Source organism: Haliaeetus albicilla, chromosome 3 (genome assembly GCF_947461875.1).
Source record: "Haliaeetus albicilla chromosome 3, bHalAlb1.1, whole genome shotgun sequence".
Classification (NCBI taxonomy): domain Eukaryota; kingdom Metazoa; phylum Chordata; class Aves; order Accipitriformes; family Accipitridae; genus Haliaeetus; species Haliaeetus albicilla.
In genome coordinates, this window is record NC_091485.1 from 31,437,766 (window position 1) to 31,456,213 (window position 18,448).

At 36.4% G+C, this 18,448-nt stretch overlaps 1 protein-coding gene across 2 annotated transcripts in view; it reads right to left on the reverse strand.

Annotated features, from left to right (window-relative positions):
- Positions 1-18,448, reverse strand: part of PRKDC (protein kinase, DNA-activated, catalytic subunit) — an 86,643-nt gene that overhangs the window by 50,788 nt on the left and 17,407 nt on the right. For both annotated transcript variants that reach the window (XM_069779309.1, XM_069779310.1), the window contains exons 19-37: positions 17,989-18,075; positions 17,500-17,619; positions 16,952-17,111; positions 16,408-16,514; positions 15,326-15,416; positions 13,763-13,926; positions 12,941-13,093; positions 11,579-11,686; positions 10,542-10,768; positions 10,017-10,111; positions 8,957-9,056; positions 7,859-7,992; positions 7,105-7,359; positions 5,864-6,090; positions 4,777-4,985; positions 4,505-4,637; positions 3,265-3,423; positions 2,750-2,953; positions 745-930 (exon numbers count right to left, since the gene is read on the reverse strand). In XM_069779309.1, coding sequence (XP_069635410.1) covers positions 745-930; positions 2,750-2,953; positions 3,265-3,423; positions 4,505-4,637; positions 4,777-4,985; positions 5,864-6,090; positions 7,105-7,359; positions 7,859-7,992; positions 8,957-9,056; positions 10,017-10,111; positions 10,542-10,768; positions 11,579-11,686; positions 12,941-13,093; positions 13,763-13,926; positions 15,326-15,416; positions 16,408-16,514; positions 16,952-17,111; positions 17,500-17,619; positions 17,989-18,075 — 2,919 coding nt within the window. The remainder of the gene's footprint in view (positions 1-744; positions 931-2,749; positions 2,954-3,264; positions 3,424-4,504; positions 4,638-4,776; positions 4,986-5,863; positions 6,091-7,104; positions 7,360-7,858; positions 7,993-8,956; positions 9,057-10,016; positions 10,112-10,541; positions 10,769-11,578; positions 11,687-12,940; positions 13,094-13,762; positions 13,927-15,325; positions 15,417-16,407; positions 16,515-16,951; positions 17,112-17,499; positions 17,620-17,988; positions 18,076-18,448) is intronic.

Consider the following 18,448-nt stretch of genomic DNA (forward strand, 5'->3'; position numbering starts at 1 on the left):
AATGTTGGATATTTTCCAGTTCAAAAAGATATTAAGCTCCCTCCCAAAGCCAGATTTCCTACTGGTCACTTCACTGCCAGCTAATACAGCAATACAGCTCACATTCTGTATCCTAACACATACCTTTAAAACAATTCAAGTTTAAAATAATTAATTATAAAAAAAGAAGAAAAATTATCAATAAGTGATCTTTGTGTATATTTGCAAACAGCTATTTTTACAAGTTCCTAAAAAACCCCAGTAGGGTAAGTAGATTATGTTTCCAAAATAGAGAAAGAAAAAGACGACCAAAACCCCAAAGTAACAGAAATTAAAGGTCTTTGAAATAAAGATCTTTCTGCAGTCTGTTGATATGGGTAGAACTCCTCCATTGTGACTTGCTGGATGCCAACATAACAAAGAAAGTTATCAGAGGCTGTTCAGTTTCAAAGCTTACTCTCTACACTTGTACCCATTCTCCAGAAGGAAAAGAGGCAGCTAAAACATAAGAGCAGTTTAAAAAAAAAGGGATGGGGGGGAGGGGGGACAGTCGGGAAGAAGAACAAAATCTAGTAATTTCTGCCTGTCCAAATATTTTTTGTACTTCGCAAATTAAAAAAAAATAAAAAAATAGTCAGCCTCAATTTTTTTTTTCTTTTTTTTTTCCCAAACATAAAACATTAGAATGAAATAGCATTTCTTTAAAACAAGATACAATTCCCACAGAATTGCAAAGCTACCTGGATTTTATGAAGCAACACATACCTGCAGAACTTTTGCCAGCAGGGTCAAGACTGCCATTTTGCTCTCAGGAGCTGAACCTTTGGCCCACCAGCTGTCAAGTTTCTCCCAGTTTCTTAGTACAGTTGTGACCAGTTTCACTCCTTGCTGCTTGCGTACAGTACGTTCCCTAAAACTCTGATCTAACATGCCATTCAAAATGCTACCAACCTGGAAGGAAAAGCAACAGGTAGATTCTTGCATCCCAAATGAAAGCATGATGGGATCTCTTCATTGGTATGAGCAATCATAAAAAAACCAAAAAGCATCACATAGCAATGCTAGATTTAAATCTCAAAAGGATACAGAAGTCCCTCTGCAGAAAATTAAAAGCACACACTTTAAAAAAAAAAAAAAAAAAAGACTTCTATCCAATTTACTCTTGTTTCATTCAGAGTACAATGCAGCAATTCCCTCCCATACCTTTTGTATGAATATGGAGAAATAAATGATAACCCAGGATAACTAAAGATTGAAAATTTTAGCTAGTGTGAAGCTGAGAAATAGGAGAAATAGCACATATACTAAATTATTTCCATAAATTTTGAAAAGAACAATAAACCATGGCATACCAGACAGGAACTAAGTATGTTTCAATCTCTTTTCTTCAAAAACTAATGGTCATTGACTTCCAAACCCGAGTTCTACATTCTGGTCTCGAATAGTTGGCAACCACCTAACAAACTGGATGAATGTCATCAACCTTGTGATTTCACTAGATTTGGACGGATACAGTAAAATAAGCCTTACTTTTTCTTCCTGTACGTTACAAATGCATAAAACTAAAAAGAATATGTATCTTCTCAAATGTAATCCATAATATATTTTTTTAAGAAGTCAGACAAAGACAAAAAGCAGACAGCAGACAACAGAAAAGTGTGTGTTTGACCCAATTTGGCTATTTAGCTTAATTAAATTAATGACATGAAGACTTTTAGCACTATTGCCACATGTAGCCAGTGTAAATTAGTAGCCTATAATTTATCAGAGATACTTTTAAATGCAAATCTATTGTGGCACACTCTGCACAGGAACCACTACAAAGTCATCACAGGAACCAGCCTTTCAAAACATATATACATCTTTCTACAATCAAATTGAACAATTTCTGGTATCACAAAAAATTATGCTCCCAGTGTTTTAAAATGTTACTTGGAAGTAACACCTTTAAGCATAACGTCTTGGATTAAAAAAAGATCCAATTATTTTTAAAAGGATGATCTACTGTCCTGAACATCTTTTTAAGCAAAAGGGAAAGTGGGCTTTTGATCTTTCTTTTTGACCCTTCTGTTGGTCAGAAGTACTGAGAGAAGGCTTCTCAATTATAACACATTTCCTTCGTGGACCTGAAGGTGAGCTCTACATTAGTAAGTAGTGTGGACCAACAGGAGAAAATCTCTTGAGCAAAACAAATAGTGCTGAGACCAAGTACATGACAACTACCCTATATTTATTTCAGGTCACGGCAGGCTGTGTGTGTGTGCATGTCTCTCTTTTTAATACTTTGACCTAGCTCTGCTCAAGTCTTGAGGACTAAATGCCCATTAGTGGTTGGAGTTAATTTTCCAGTTTAGTTTTATCCAAACCAAATCCAGTCCACATGCTCTGGGACCACCCTGCAATCAAAATCAAAGCACAGTAAATGGGAACAATCAGACCTGCTTTGAAAGGACATTCTTGATCTGAAGTATTATACAAAAAAATCCCGAAATTCATAGATGTCAGTATAGGTAATAGGTAAGCACTTTCCACTCGGTTTGACATGAGATGACATACAGCCTAAGTTATGTCAGGTTGCCAGAAATCATGAAGGTAGCACCAGTAGGCCACGACAAAAAGATAAAAAAAAAAATAATATATCAGTGTAATGCTGTCCGAAGTGCAACTAAATGCACTTTTTCCCCACTATACACTCTGTAACAACAACAGAAAAAGTGTTACTTCTAACATTCCCATTTGACTTTGTCCTTTTAAAGAAATAGTCCAATACCATTTGGGGATTGCTGACAGATGATTCCATAAGCTGGACTATGGTCACATCCAGGTTTTTCAGCAGCTGTTGATTGATGGTTTCTGAGAACAGGCTGTAGAAATATTGTCCGTGAGAGAAATTGATCAGGTTCTCCTGGGATGTTCCTGATAGTGGCACAGATAACACTACTGTGTTCAACAGCAGACTTACTAGCTCCTCACACTGTGAAAATTAATGTATAAACACAAAGTTATCTCAAGCACATTAAATTTCACTAATTTCTTAGAAAAGCGCATGGTTTTTTTTAAAGCTCCCATCCCAAACTGTTTTATGTTACCAGAAAGAACAAAAAGCACAAACAGAGAACTGAAATGCTTGTTATCTACAATTGTCACTCAATTAAGCCAGAGAATCATTATAGCTCCTCTGCAGGAGTATGAATAAAACAGCAACCTCTTCTACCCAAAATATAGGTAGAAGACTATTGATGAGTATTAAATAATGATTATTAAAACTGGAGAACCATATCCTACCTGGTCATCAATAGCAAACGCTAGCTGCAGGAGTCTATCAGCTAATTGCTTACTGCTGACATCTAATGATGGAAGAGATATCCTTTCACCCCCAGGTGCAATGCCTTTATAAACAACTGAAAGAAGCTTAGAGCCAACTGAGAAATGAGGCCCTTCATCCTATGGAAATAAACAAACAAGTGACAATTAATATAAGCTGAAAAAAATAATGTAAAGGTCTTCCAATCCATCTGTATAGTTAATGAAAACACTGGAACTCCAGGTAATTTTCTTATAAAGTGATGCAAATACACCATGACAAGACACCTTTCTAACTGAGGAACAAGATTTTTAACAAGACAACCCTGTTGTGTGCAAAGTTCAGAACAAACTAACAGTAATTTGAAAATCTTCAAAAGATTCTGATCCTCCCCCAGGTTTTTTTCAGGTTACACCATTACTACAGAAACAAAATGAACAACTTAGTCAAAATGGGTGGGCCACAAAAGGTAAACCATGCAGCTCCTTGAATATCACCATCCTACAATCACAGCTCTAGCTTTTGTTTAGACATAGAGGATGGGTGGCAAACACCCCAGAGAAATTAATTATTTTGCTACTTGTTAAATATAGCCTTGCTCACCAGTAGACAAATTTTCTCAGTCCTTGTGGCTGTTGCATAGCCTGTTTTCCTTGAATTGCCCAAAGTAAAATAGAGATTAACTCCTTAATAGAAAGAAACTTAGTAAAAAGAATTCGAGTAATATAGCCTAGATCACCACCCCCCAACTGCTCTCTATACTGTTTTCCTGCAACTCAGACACACTATATTGCTTCCGACCAGCCAGAAGGTATTCCTTTTCTAATTTCCTTCATCACTTTAATGTTCTCTGTTTAAAAATTGTTGAAAAATGCCTCCTTTATAGGATAGTAAATCCTGATTTTTTGAGCTTTCAGTATTGTAAAGCTCACTAAAAGGAAGTTTTAGGTGGATTTTTGTTGCCTCCAGTCCCTGGAAACTGGAGAAAGACAGACATAATTATCAAGATCGTTCAAATCTCAGTATTGTGCTACTCAGATTTGTAGAATAAACATAAAACATTTGTTTCTGATCCCATTCAACATCAGCTCTTCACTATTGATTTCATTTTACACAACTTCTTCATCTGATCTGTTCTCTGTTTTCATACTGGCCTTTTACACAGGAAAAGCTCTTTACTGTATAAAAATATTCACTGTTATTTTCTGGATAAACAATTACCTGATTGTGAAGAACAGAATGAAGCAGGCCAGATTTCTGGAGTTGCTTGCAGGCAGAAAGGACAGCACTAAACCTAACTTGATCAAAACGTGCATCTGAATTAAACAGATCAACAGAACAAAGGTCCTCGAGGCTAATGAGGAAAGAGAAGCAATAACATTACATTGGTGGGGAGCTCCATGTACAACCATACACAACATTATTTACTTCCCATTTTTCACAGTGAGTGGCATTTGTTCTGGATTCATGCTTACCAGAAAGCCCCTACTTACCTCTGCAGTGTGATTCTTTTTTTAATGCACAGTTTGAAAGATTCCTTATACGGAGATTTCATCAAAGCTTTCATGAGTCTCACTGAAACATCTGGGAGATTTTTCATGACTTGCACATCAGCTGTGTTAAAGCCTATGTGTGATGGATCACACACTGTCATCACCAGAAGCTCTATAAGGCTTGCATTAAGCAGTTCCTTCTCAAGCAGCTAGAAAGAATAAAACATTAAATAAAAGGTTTATTTAAATATCCATTTAGATTCCCCAATCTTATTCTTCATAACTTATCACTAGTCCTTCTATCTAATATGACACCAAACACGGAACAGTAACTATTCTCATTAAGCAACATTCTCTTTCTCTAGGAAATGTCTGTCTTTCAATCAATCATGCTAATAACACAGAAATTAAGTATCTATAAAAATATACATAGGATATATGCTATCTCAAACTGCACATAAGATCTTTAAGTCCACACAGGCCTGTTTCAGTCTTGATTATACATGTGTAATCACCCTGAAACCCAGATGTACACCTCTGTGCACACTATTAGAAATTTACTGAAAACAAGACACTGTCACAGTCTCAGAACTAAACTTGGCAGTGTAAATTTTGTAAGAGACTCATAAGTACTATACTTTATATAGTTAAATAGAGTTTATATTGCATATACTGAATTCAAGAAAGAATTGCCACAATCTACCCTTCTGCCTTTTAAGCAGCTATCACCTCCATACATTTAAGGCCATCAGGAGTCATACAGGAAAAACTCATTGCAAGTACTCCATACAGAAACACGACCTCAGTCAACATACAGGAACCTTATAGTCAATATACAGCTGGAATATACAGGAAATACTGATTTCTCTAATCAAAACTACATCACCCACTAAAATTCAACTGTGCAATATAATTCTTTTCACTTACGTGTGAAGACCATAACAGTTCGTGACACTTCGACATCAATTTCAATTAAAGCACCACTGAAGATGCTCTTCTCCATTGAACTAACCTCACAATGAAACCACAAATCTTTAACTACATATAAAATTTGTACCTTTTATCCACTACAGATTTCAGTGCATACCTTCCAGAAATCCTGCTGGCATGTTTCCAGGATCATGGTGACAAACTCCATGGTTCGGACGATAATGGTACACTTGCTGTAATTATACACATCTCTCTCTTGTGGACTGAACGTGCTGCCTTTTGAACTGCAATCAAAGCATTGCTCTGCTGTGTGGATATCATGCAAAGCAATAGTTTCAAGGAAGAACTGCACAGCTTCCAAGAATGACGATCTTTCATTTACACCTAAGAAGAATCATACTAAGTTGAAATGATACAGCAGCTCTCAACTTCCAAATACATTGTGTTTGGAAAAAAATATTCAAACTGAGATAAACAGAAAACCACCACGTCTCACACTGGTGTTTTCTGAAAGTCCTGTGCCAGTTCCTAATATTAACATTCTGGGCAGTGAAGGGTAGCTTTCTACTTAATGATCATTACAAGCACTTATTAATGATGATGATTTATGTATGCGTAATAAAATGGATACAAATTTTAAATCCCTAGTTTCGAATAATTTAGCCCCATGCTAACTGCATCCAACAATGACCTTGCAGTATTGTTTTAAACCAAGACGGAGATGACACTGCCAGACAGACTACCTGGAAATTGTACAAGGCTTTGTATATGAAGTAACTATGCAACTGTACTACCAGTAATAAAAAGGATTTTGTTTAGACCTGCATGAATAATGAAAAGGAAAACTTTGAGAGATCCAATGGCTACACAAGGTATTACTATGCACCTGATCAAAATTCAAATACAAGGCTTTTGGACCTGATGCAGTTGAAGCATCAGGAACTGAAGAAAGTTAACATGTACAGGGCTTGAAGTGAAAAAGGGGAGTTCTTTCACAGCTTTCTTACAGCTCCCTCCAGACTTTAATAAGGAGCAGGTAAACAGCTTTGGAAGGATGAAAAAAAAAAAAACCCAACCCAACCAAAAAAACAACCTATCGCTCTCCTCAGCAGAGGGAAATCAGCTGTACAGAATAATTTTTGAAGATGAGATAAAGTTGCTGGTGAGTGGATGACTGAGACACAGAAATATAAAGGCATATTTCTAAGACTAACTATTAACAAAGTACTTCATCAAAAAACATCCAGTACAACTGTCATTGAAACCTTTGGGAGTGTCTGTAAAATTAATCAATTCTACATTTAAGAAAAAAGCTTTAAGTCCAAGTTAAGGAATTCATTTTGGATGGGCTTTGTGTAACAGACGTGAATAAGCCTAATGCAATAGTTAATCACTCACCCAGTATTTCATGAGGTTTGATCATTCGCAGCTCAAAGAATGTATTGTAGCAGTCCAGTGCTGCTAAGAACATATCCATCCACCGCATGACAGTCTGTAAACTGAAGGGCTCCTGCATACCACGAAGAGTTGGCTGAGAAAGGATCCCAGACAGACTTTTGGCATCGCTGCCACCTCCTTCAAATTTGTTAATGAGGAAAGAAACACCTTGTTTTTTCAGAATATCAGCCAGCCAAGAAGATGGAGACTGGTTTCCTGATAGAAATAAAACCAGAAATATAAATTCTCTAGGAAAAACATTTCAAACTAGCAAGGAATTAGAGAAAAATGGACTGACATGCCCAAACATTGTGTTTTAAACTGGATCTTCTAGCGGAGAATGTATTGGTTCTCTTCCCACAAGGAGGAGGCCAATTTGTGAGACGCTTGCACTAGTTCCCAGTCAGCAGATACTGCCTTCATAGCTGGATACGATAGCAGTTCTGGGCCTGTAAGTTCTCCTTCCTGCCTGGAGGGAAGTTCACAATAAAACTCTCTTCTGTGCCCACAAACATCCCACAAGCCTTGAGGCTCTCACATTATTTGATTTCCAATGTGTGCAACTACTCAAGTTTCTATTTAACAGCACTAAGTGAACATTTACTTAAAAAAATAATTTTTCTTGTAATTAATACTTTGCACAAAAAAACATAGAGGGAATACTGTGCCCAGGATTTAGAAAACAAAGACACTAATGCATTGTGACTTAAAATACCTGGTAATAAAGGAACAAATTCATAGAAGAGCTCCATGGCTTTATGTCGGCACTCTGTCTGAGGTCGTCCACACTGCACTAAGAGCCACATGACAACATCCAGAAGACACACTGACTTAGTAGGTGGAAATCCTCTGCACAAAAATATTAGGGATTAACAGTCCTCTTGACAACTACCAAGAAGCCATAGTCTTCCAGTTGAAAAAAAAAAAAATATCAAAATGTTCCATGAACATTATGTATGTCCTTTTATGTATCTAACCACAACCCATCTGCACTACAAGGAAGAGCTCTTCTACAAGCACATCTTGCACTGCCTTCCTTTTTCCTCTCTCTACTTTGGATCCCCAGAGCATAGTCTTTGTGGCAACAATTTAAAAAACAGAATCAGGTCTCTTCGTAACACTCAGAGACAAAAATGGAGATTAAAGTTCAAATAAGCCTACACAGTTTTTCCCCATTCCTAATCATCCAGTCTCCAAACTTACCAAACGCCACACCAGTGAGCTAACTGTCTTGACTCCACTTGCCTGTTTCTTTAGGATCGCATGATAATTCAGGTAAAAAGGGACCTCAGGAGGTCTTTGGTCCAACCTCCTGCTCAGAACAGGGTCAGCTATGCAATCAGACCAGGTAACTCAGAGCTTCATCCAGCCTGATACTGAATCCATTCTTGCTTCTTCCACCTTTTTTGCTACCTCTCTTTAACTGCTGATCATCCTATTGCACCTTGTTCTACTTCTGCTAACACTTAACAGCAATAAGAAAGACTTCAGAGGACTTTCCTCCAAGTGCCTTGTAGCAGCAGTGCTAATGTTATTATAAACACTGCTGTGAGGGAAATATGCTTTTCTTTTCTGCCTGTCCTTACCAAACTAAAGCAAGCTCACCATGCTGGAATAAAGAATGACCATCATGATCCTCTAGTATCATGTCCAGCACTTCCCACCAGTAGTTCAACAGATATATCAAGAGATTTGCATCAGCAACAGTCACAGGATGAATTCCTCATTCAGAATCCCAAGTGTTTAATGGAACTACATACATTGTTAATTAAAATGCAGTATTAAAAAAGAAAAAAAATGGCGAACTGCTGACCGTGGTACTCGCCGTTTTCCTTCCTTGTTCAGAGAAGGTGCTTTATGCTTGATAATGCGCATCAGGTGATTAATAGCATCACAACATTGTTGAGTGGTACCTATTAGAAACGGAGAATTGACAACTATAAATAAATGCTAGTAACTTGGTTAAATGAATCAAGGTATTAGCACTATAGAAATGGTGCAAGAGACTTACACACAGGATAATGTCTACCAGCTCCAATACTCTGTGCTTCTACAGTAAATTTTTCAAGGCCGCAGAACAAAATAATGAAAAAGCAGACAGGCCAACATGGCCTTAGCCAACCATGAGGCCTCTGCTATAAAACTGTATATTCTACTTTCTGTGATCATGCTTAGAGAAACTGTATAATTTTCCCATGTGAGTATTTCTTCTGGGGCCACTTCTATCATATCCTGAACTGTTTCTCTGAAAGAAATAAAGCTTTGTAACATCAGTTTTTGGTTTTATGTTCTAATTACTATTAACTGATGAAAGTCAGAGCATGAAAAAGAAAAAAAGAAAAAAGAAAAGAGAGAAAAGCAGGTTTACTGAAGAATCATTAGTACTGTGAAAGAGGTCATAGATTCTTCACACAGCTACATACTGTTGTAGAGAAGAATGACAAGGCAACCAGGAAAGGGTATTACAAAATGGTGGTAATCTTCCACAGAATATATAGAAATGTCACTTTTTGGAGCACTTGGTTTGTTGTAAGAGAGTAGACTTGAAGATTCTCATCAAGCTACATTTTTACACTGTGTAACTGCAAAACCGAGACTCAAATCAGAAGCACCACTAGCATTTCTAGTGTTACTATAAAACTGTCAATCATCGTAATGTGAAAAGGTTCTTTCTCCTGGGCCCAAAATCTTCCACTTTTATATGTTGCAAGCAGTTGATTCAAAGAGTTCCTAATCAGTAATGAAAAATAATCCTTCCTTTGTTGCAAAACTAAGCACATTCACTTCTCTTACAGTTATAGTAGTTTTTCTTTTTTAATCCAAGATTCAACAGGATGGCTTTTTTCTTCATTCCATAGTTAATTATAGCTCACCTAATGATTTCTCATCTTTATGGGCTAGGGCCAGGCTTTCCAGAAATACAACCAATGCTTCAAATACAAACTGCTCCACCAGAGAATTTTCTTCCCTTTAAATAAATAAATTTCGTGAGAAACATGAGTAGAAGAAACACTAAGTATGAAATTCTAATTAAAAAAAACAAATTAAACAAATTAAAATGCTGTAGAGACAAACTGCACAAGGTGTTTGCACAAAAAAATACATCCAAACCACTCTAAAAAATAGCAATGAAATTTGCTGGCACCTTTAAAAGGCATAAATAACTTCCAATAAATTTGTGATAGAAATTTAAATTTATTTGCTCCCCACCTGCAGAAAGCCCAAACTACACAATTATAATTAAAAATTAATAATCTGAGTAACTCAATTTGACAGCTATCATATACGTTAATAGAATGAGTGTCAGTGGATGACTACTTGAGTTCTACACTTAATTCTTTTTATCTGCTTGAACCTTTAGTCCAAGCTAGTTACTATTTCAAGCTCTGTTTGCTCACCTAAATTCTCTATAGATGCTGTTAAAAGCAAGCGCTGCACCCAGTCTCTTGAAAGCACTGGGATGAAGAGCAAGACTATACAACCGTTTAAAAAGAGACTTGGTGTTTGCTGGGCTTTTCTCCTGCTGTCTTGGTGTTGTCTGCTTAATAGACCATTTCAAAAATTCTCGTATGCACTGACCACAGAAATCTCTCAAAGTGCTGTCAACTGGATCCACTATGCCAGTCTGAAATTACACAAGATTATTTCATTACAAGAATGAGAAAAGCCTCGCCATTGTCTCAGTGCAGTATTAGAGCAGCTTATTTACACAGTATTATTTGTAAGTTAAAAAAGTGTACTCACAGTTTCCCAGATATAACAAAGCTTCAAGATTACTACTGTCAAGGGAAGGGCAGCATTTCCAGCCCTCACAGCACTGGATTAGGCCTCAAAGATCTGGATTTGTATTCCTGTCTCAGCTACCAGTTTAGGAGTCTTGTCTAAGTCACTTCATTTTCTGATGGGCCTGTTTCCTCTGCTTTAGAAGTGGTGCAACAACAGAGTCTCATTTACAAAAAGTACAGCAAAACTTCCTGACCTACCTTGCCTCCAACTACTTCAGCTCAGTGCAAAAGCCAGTTTTAAATTTAAAGCTTCTGCACCTGGTGAAAGCAAAGAAACTTAGAGAAAAATTAAGCACACAAAGGCAACTTTCATTCAGGGGAGGTGTGTGTGAATGTATTTCAGTAGTTCCTTGTATATACTGATGATAAAAAGAGTGTTTCATTAATCCTGTAAAGATTCTAAAGATGCTACACGTGCATTTTGAGAATGCCGAAGAAATAGAGAAATCCCTCACCAAAATATTGGTTAAGAAACATTAAATGGTCATTAAAAAAAAAAAAAAATTGATAAAACTGTTTTCCTTCTTTCAGACAAATAAGGAGCTATTATATCTGTTTGTGTGTTCCTGACTCTTTCAGTAGAAAATGATGCTAGTTAAAAATAAAGTCACACAGTCACAGAAAAAAGAAAAGAAAGACTTATGACCTACCAAGATAGCTTCCAGGAATGCCACTGTATCTTGACTCTCAAATTTTTTGTTGTTGGTAAACCAGTGAATGAGCTGCATGACTAAAGGTTCATACAACTGTCTTGTTACCTGAAAAGAGCAAAAGTTGACTACATTTCTAAGATTAATACATTTCTATGCTATTTTGCTATTCAAATATGTAAGAATAAAAAAAGTACTACTTTGAAAAAGGGTCTATAAAATAAATAGTCAGCTTCATATTACATTCCGATATCAAGGATTTAAAAAAAAAAAAAAAAAATCTGGTTAGCTGCTTTCTATTCAACTAGTCTCACAAGATCTCCAAGCTTACTTTCAATAAGATCCTCTGAGACAAAGAATGTTACATGCCGTGGACTGATATAGCAATAAACAGCCAGGGAAACATGGAAGTTTGTTTTTAAGCTGTATTTTGATCTAAAATCTCTCTTCATCTTTACCATATACATTTTTTTAACTTCTTGGATTTCAACAATTCTGTTAAGTCAACCTGATTGAATACTGTCATACTATAACATGAAGGGAAGAACCATTAAATATACTTATATATGCATACATACATACTTATAATACAGTGTGTATGCCTGTGTGCACTGGTTTGGACCAATCCAGACATTATTTACCTATGCTTTATGTTCAGCCATATGCCAGCAAAAGGGGTTTCACTTAAACTGGTAACACAGCTTCCTGTATATTTTAACAGAACGCAAAGTCCCTTTCGTCTAAAAATAGAACTCAGATGCCAGGGTCCAAACAGCAGTTTGAAAAGGCACAAGACCTGTAATTTCAGTAGAGCTGAACCTATATGTCTATTCTGTTTTGTGTAAAGGAGGAGAAATATCAAGTTCAGATGTCTGAATTAAATATATCATCCTTAGCTATCAATGAGTCAGCTACAAATTCTCTCCCAAATGCTTTTCTTGTGGGTTGTAGCTTTGCACTCATTCAATATTGAAATAATCAACTTCACCTCAAATTAACTTATTAAAGAAAAATATAGAAATTATATACAGCGACAAAGAGCAGCTACTACCACAAACTCTTCGAATGAAACTTCAAACTTGAAACCCTCATGTATTTGTACACTCCTCAGTTACTCTGAATTACACTCCATTATTGAAGTCTTTAAAAAGGCTTCCACACCCTGCCCCTGAAATACTATTCCTAAAATAGAATTTCAGCTTACAAAATACATTTGGCGGGGGGGGGGGGGGGGGGGCATGGAGGAAGGCAATGTGTCAGGATAACTTCTAACAGGATAACTTACAGTTTTATTTAGAAGTTAATTCCCACATTTACAGGTATTTTAAACAAGCTAAAATGCTTATAAATGAATCTGTTTACCTGGTCTACATCACAAGCAAGATGAAGCAGTACTGGAAATAGTCGCTTATGTAACTGATACATGGGTGGGGGACCCTGAGATCCTTCTGGCATCTGAGATGCTCTCCCCAACATATACGTGACTATGCCATGTAGCAACTCACATGCTGCAACCTGAAATTTAAAAATCCCTTTGGTTATGCACCCATTACTTTCACAGAGAAGACAACATTGTGGGCAGGAGAGAATAAGTCACAAGAAAGGATGTACTTGAGAAATCACTCCAATCTCTGCTAAATCGCCATTCCAGGAATGGATCATGTTCATGGAAATAATTTACGCACATTCTAACTGGCCTTTCTGCCCATGTTTTAGTCTCTATCATGGGCAGTTGCTTTTCAGCTGGAGAAAATTCACCACTGGATAAGCCACCCACCATGGTGTTTTCAAGGATACCTCTGTTCTGGACAATGTTTGGGTATCAGCATCCCAATCCAGCAAAGCAGCAAAATGTTTGCTTAAGTGCTCTGCTGGACTGGGCCCACAAGTTCATAAGCTAGGCATGAGGAGGAGGCCAAACAACACTGAAGACTGACTAGTTCAAAAATTTTCATTTCTATGTTAAGTCTAACTCTCCAAGCACAGTGCTGTCTGGTAAGAGCTTAAAGCAACTTCTGCTCTTTAGGTTTTAAACACTCAGAATAATGTCATCATGAAAGAGCACCAAAAAAGCACATTGCTACCTATGAATTAATTAAAACAGGTCTTTCTTAACAAGGAAGACATTATTTTATGCAGTATTTATCAGCCAGCATAAAGAAAGATGCAGAAAAACATCAATACTTTTGTTTGCCTGTCACTTGCAGAAAGAGCCAGCTCAGTCACACGAGGCAAGAATAAATCCAAGTAGATGACAGGCTTCATATCTGCAAATGGTACAGCAAAGCTCAGACGCTTCTCAGTGTCCCAGGATACATATTTCTTCATCATCTCTTCTGCAGAGGAAGCTAATGCATTTGAAAAAGATTAAAAAAAAGAGAAAAAAACAAACAAAAAAGCTTTATATAAGACACATAGAGAAAGTATTTCTGTAGCTCAGTCAAAAAATCTGTAGCCTTCCAACTTCAGTTAGATTGCCATGCAATGTCAATGCTTTATAAATTACTGGAAGGTACAAGCACCAGAAGTATGTTAGATGGCCGGTAAACAGATGTTTAGCCACCACATGGAAAAATAACTGCAGGCAACATGTCAGGAGACAGTTGCAGTAGCCTCCAGTTTCAATACAGGTAAGTTTGGAGACAATTATAAACCCAGAAGACATTGAATCCACTTGATTTAAAATACTTCTTTAAAGACATCCAATATACTACTTTTGTCTTCTTGTGTTATAAAAACAACTCTTGAAGATCAGATCAGACAAGACCACCCAACATAGACTCCTCCAGTTGCACAGAAAATGACTACATTTATGGCTATGCCCTCCAAGGAAAACTGCCATACTTACTCCCTTCTCTCCCTGTATTCCCATTTTTGTTAATTGGTTTAACAAAATCTGACCACACTTTGTATTTAATTTCCAGAGAATAATGCTACTTTCCCCACAGTACTTCTGAATAAGCAACAGAGAAGCACTTGGCAGAAAGAAAATTGATTGTAAAGGCAGAAAAAACAACTGTAAGCATGAAAAGAAAAGAACAAAACATCTATACAACTACATTAGTTTTTAGACTGAATTTTGCACCGAATTTATCCCTTGAATCCCATGGTCAGGTACTTACACTATACTTTCCCATTTTTGTTTTAATTAGATTTTACGGTGTTTAATAATTAAATTATAAAGCTTATTCACAGACTGAACAGAGAAGAGCAGAAAATTTCTTCTTTTTTTTGAGGAGGCACTCAAATTGATCTCTACTACCTGGACATACTAAAGGCATGGTGCACCTTAAACTCACAAGTGAAGAAGAAAGCTTGCCAAGACTTACACGATTCACAGGCTGCAGTTCTAAAAAACTGGATTAAGTGAGAATTGTAGTAAAAAGGTGGAAACAAGTACTTAAAGAGTTACAAACTGGGGTGAAGTTTTAAAAAGGCTTTGCAGCCAGAGGGTGAAGGGGAGGAATAAATAAAACTATATACTTTGATGCATGTAATTTTTTTGCCTTCAGCTGAAGTTTTCTATACACTTTCTGCATTCCATAGTAAGTTAGTGAATACTTTGCTCTTCTGAAATCCGGAACTGAATAAAAGCGATTTTGTTTAAACAAGAGCAACACAAAACAGCTTTCGTTGAAAAGCCCATGCATTCTCATAAAGTGATGTTGAGACCTCACTCAAATCTACTTTGAAAGAGAGACAGCAGAGGCATGTAAATATTTTTATTTATATTGACACGACACTCACCTGTAATTAAGTTGTGGTTGATCTGCCCTCCCAAAGACCCAAGAAGGCGTGCCACTCTAGTCCTTACTGCTCCCAAGGAGGAACTGTCATCCTAAATAATTCAACAGATTTATATTAGTGAAGGAAGAGTTACTTCTATGTAGAAGTAACTTGGTTTCCATAGTAAATGAAGGTTTTATGGCTCTTATTAACATATGGATGAAGGCAAAATGAAGAACCTGTGGGGAGAAGAACCACATCAAACGAGAGAAGAGTTTTGGTTCAATAAGCAAAAGAGGGCAAGACTGGAAAGCATTTTCATCACATTTTGTGGGCTTTCAATTGCCATTTCTCAAGTAAAGGTTAAAATTTTATCACCACAGATAACACATAGCTACAGAATGACATAATAGTCTAAAAAGTAAAAATTACTCTCTATTTGCTTTAAACCCAGAACTTAACTTTAGATCTTGTATCTATATGTAAGCAGCCAACCGAGTTTCATAAGCAGCCTGTACGGGATGTAAAATTTACTCATTCTGTTTAGAGACCATGAGGTCAGAAATAGTTTTATATAAATAGGAGTAACTATTAGTTTTACACTGAAAAACGGTTTATTCCAAGTTTGTGCACTGGCATATGCAAATAAAACTACTTATTTTGAGCTACTTGAGAAGACACTGGTCAAAAAGATATGTATGTTTGACTTCTAAGACTATGAACCTATCCACAAGACAATTAAAAAAAAGTTACACATTCACAAAATTGTATTTGTACACTGCACCACTGCTAAGCTGGCACCTGATTTTAGGTGTAAGGGTTAAATTTTTGTTTCCATAATGCATCAGTCTAGCAGTGATGCTAACTTACAGCATTTCTTCAGTTCCCTTTCCCTGCTTCATTCCCATTCTCACTCTAGAATATGACATTTTTCCAGCTGCGCTGATGTAACAGCTTTTGGAGGCACGCTATAGAATGGGATTCATTGAACTGATCTAAGGTAGAAATAACCCTCAGAAAAAAAGTATGCATGCAAGAAAGGAAGAGAAACAGTGCAAAGTGATTAACTCACATTTAATTCTAAAAAGAAACAGTGTTCTTACCAATGAAAAAGTCTTTGCTTTTCTTAAACGCTGGATCATAACTTTATTAAATCCCTTCTGGGCTGCTCGAGAAAGTTTTCTTACTTCCCAGTTATTCTGGGATTCAACTGATGAACAAAAAACCAGCATATTAATATTAGTTTATTGTACCAGCACCTCATGCGCCTACTCATAGTTTCTTTTAAAAAAATCCACCCTGGTTTTGTCCAGTTTTATTTTTAAGATGTGATAATTGTTCATTCATTTAAAATCTTTATTAAGGAAAATAAGTCTCTATAAGTGAAAACTAAGCTGATTTAAGGATACAAAGGACAAGTCACAGAGAAGTGGCATATAAAATGGCTAGAATTAATGATTGTTCAGCAGTAGCAAATAAATCCTAGTTTAAGAAAACCGTAAATTTTGGGGTGTAAGAGAAGTTATATTCCAACCACAGAAGCACACAATATAGACAAGAAGTACATCACATCCGTATCTTTAGGCTTAACTATGAAAAAATTATTTTTCTCTCCCTTAAGACTAACAATTTTTTGCCTGTATGTACCTGTAGATGTAGAGTTTTTCAAATAACCATCAAGAAGAGGTAGAACATCCTTGTAGTAAGGTTGCATTATATGTCTGGGGATGTGAGCTGACCAGTCTTCCAAGGCATCCAGTCCCAGATCAGCCATTGGGGTACAGCTAAGGCCCAGCTTAAATGCATTCTACATGTCAAATGTAAAACTATCAGTCTTTCATTTTTATTGACTACTACTATTTAAAGGTTAAAAAAAAAAAATCTTTGAAAGCGTTTAGCATACAATACATCCTCCTTCTTAAGTTTTGTCTGCTTAACATCTCACTCAAGATCAGCACAGGAGATATACATTATATTGCAACACAGACACTAACACAGTCAGCTTAGTAGAAAAGCAAATTCTGACAATTTAATTGTCTATCCAAAAAGTCAAGTAATTTGTATTCTATCTCGGTGAAGACAGTAAAAAACTTAATAGTTATCTTAATTGCTCAACAGGATACCAACTTTGCTCCAGAATTTTTTTTGTGTGTTTTCGCAAAAAAAAGTATTAGCTGTACATCACTTCGACCCACCTGTAGTGCAGGAATATATGCTTTGATGTCAAGCATGATTATGTCATGTGGTAAAGAGAGCAAAAAATTCAGACAGGACGCCAACAACTCATCCTTATACTGTTTCATTTTTGCTGCAACCTAAAATTCAGATAAACAGATCAAGAACAATCATAAGCCTTTCAAGATCTTGATTTAGCTGTATCAATATCCATGTAAAATAAACAATTCAAAACCAATAGTGGAATCTCATTCACCTGCAGTTACTGAAAGTATTTAATGTATAATTATACAGTTATTTCTCAGTTGCACCTGAATAGGTGACCAATATACCTCTTCTGACATTAAGTAAAAAACACAGAAAAAGGTCTTAAACCCCCACTTTGCTGTATAATTCAAAGAGATGGAATACTTCTATCATATATGTAAGATTTCTCAGAAGATACAATTTTGATTGAGTCATATATTTTTATACTCAGACTAGAAAAGTTAGCCAGCAAAATCACTTACCTCTTTTCCAAACTTTACAAACAGTGCAAAGCAAGACCTCTTCTCTGGGTCTTCAGGACATTTTCTGAGACTCCTTGGACTGACACCCTACCAAAGAGAAACCACAAGTCAACAGTATTAAAAAATATAGTACACACTACAAATATGAAGCCCAAGTTCAACTCAGAATATACATTACTGTCCAACGTGAAACTGGCATCAGTGAAAACTTGAAATGTAGGTTTGTTCTTATAGCTTAGAAACTAACATTAATAAGGTGTGCTGAGGGTCAGCTTTTTGGAATATACTTAATATTACCCAAATAAGCAAGATACATATGACTGAAAAATAACTTTTCAATGGCTTAATTTTTTCCTTGTCCACCCATCTAACAAACTATAAAAGAAAAAAACATCTTTAACAGTGGATGTCTAGGTGGCAAGAACGCTGGTGGAATAAGAAAAGGGCAATTCACAACAGC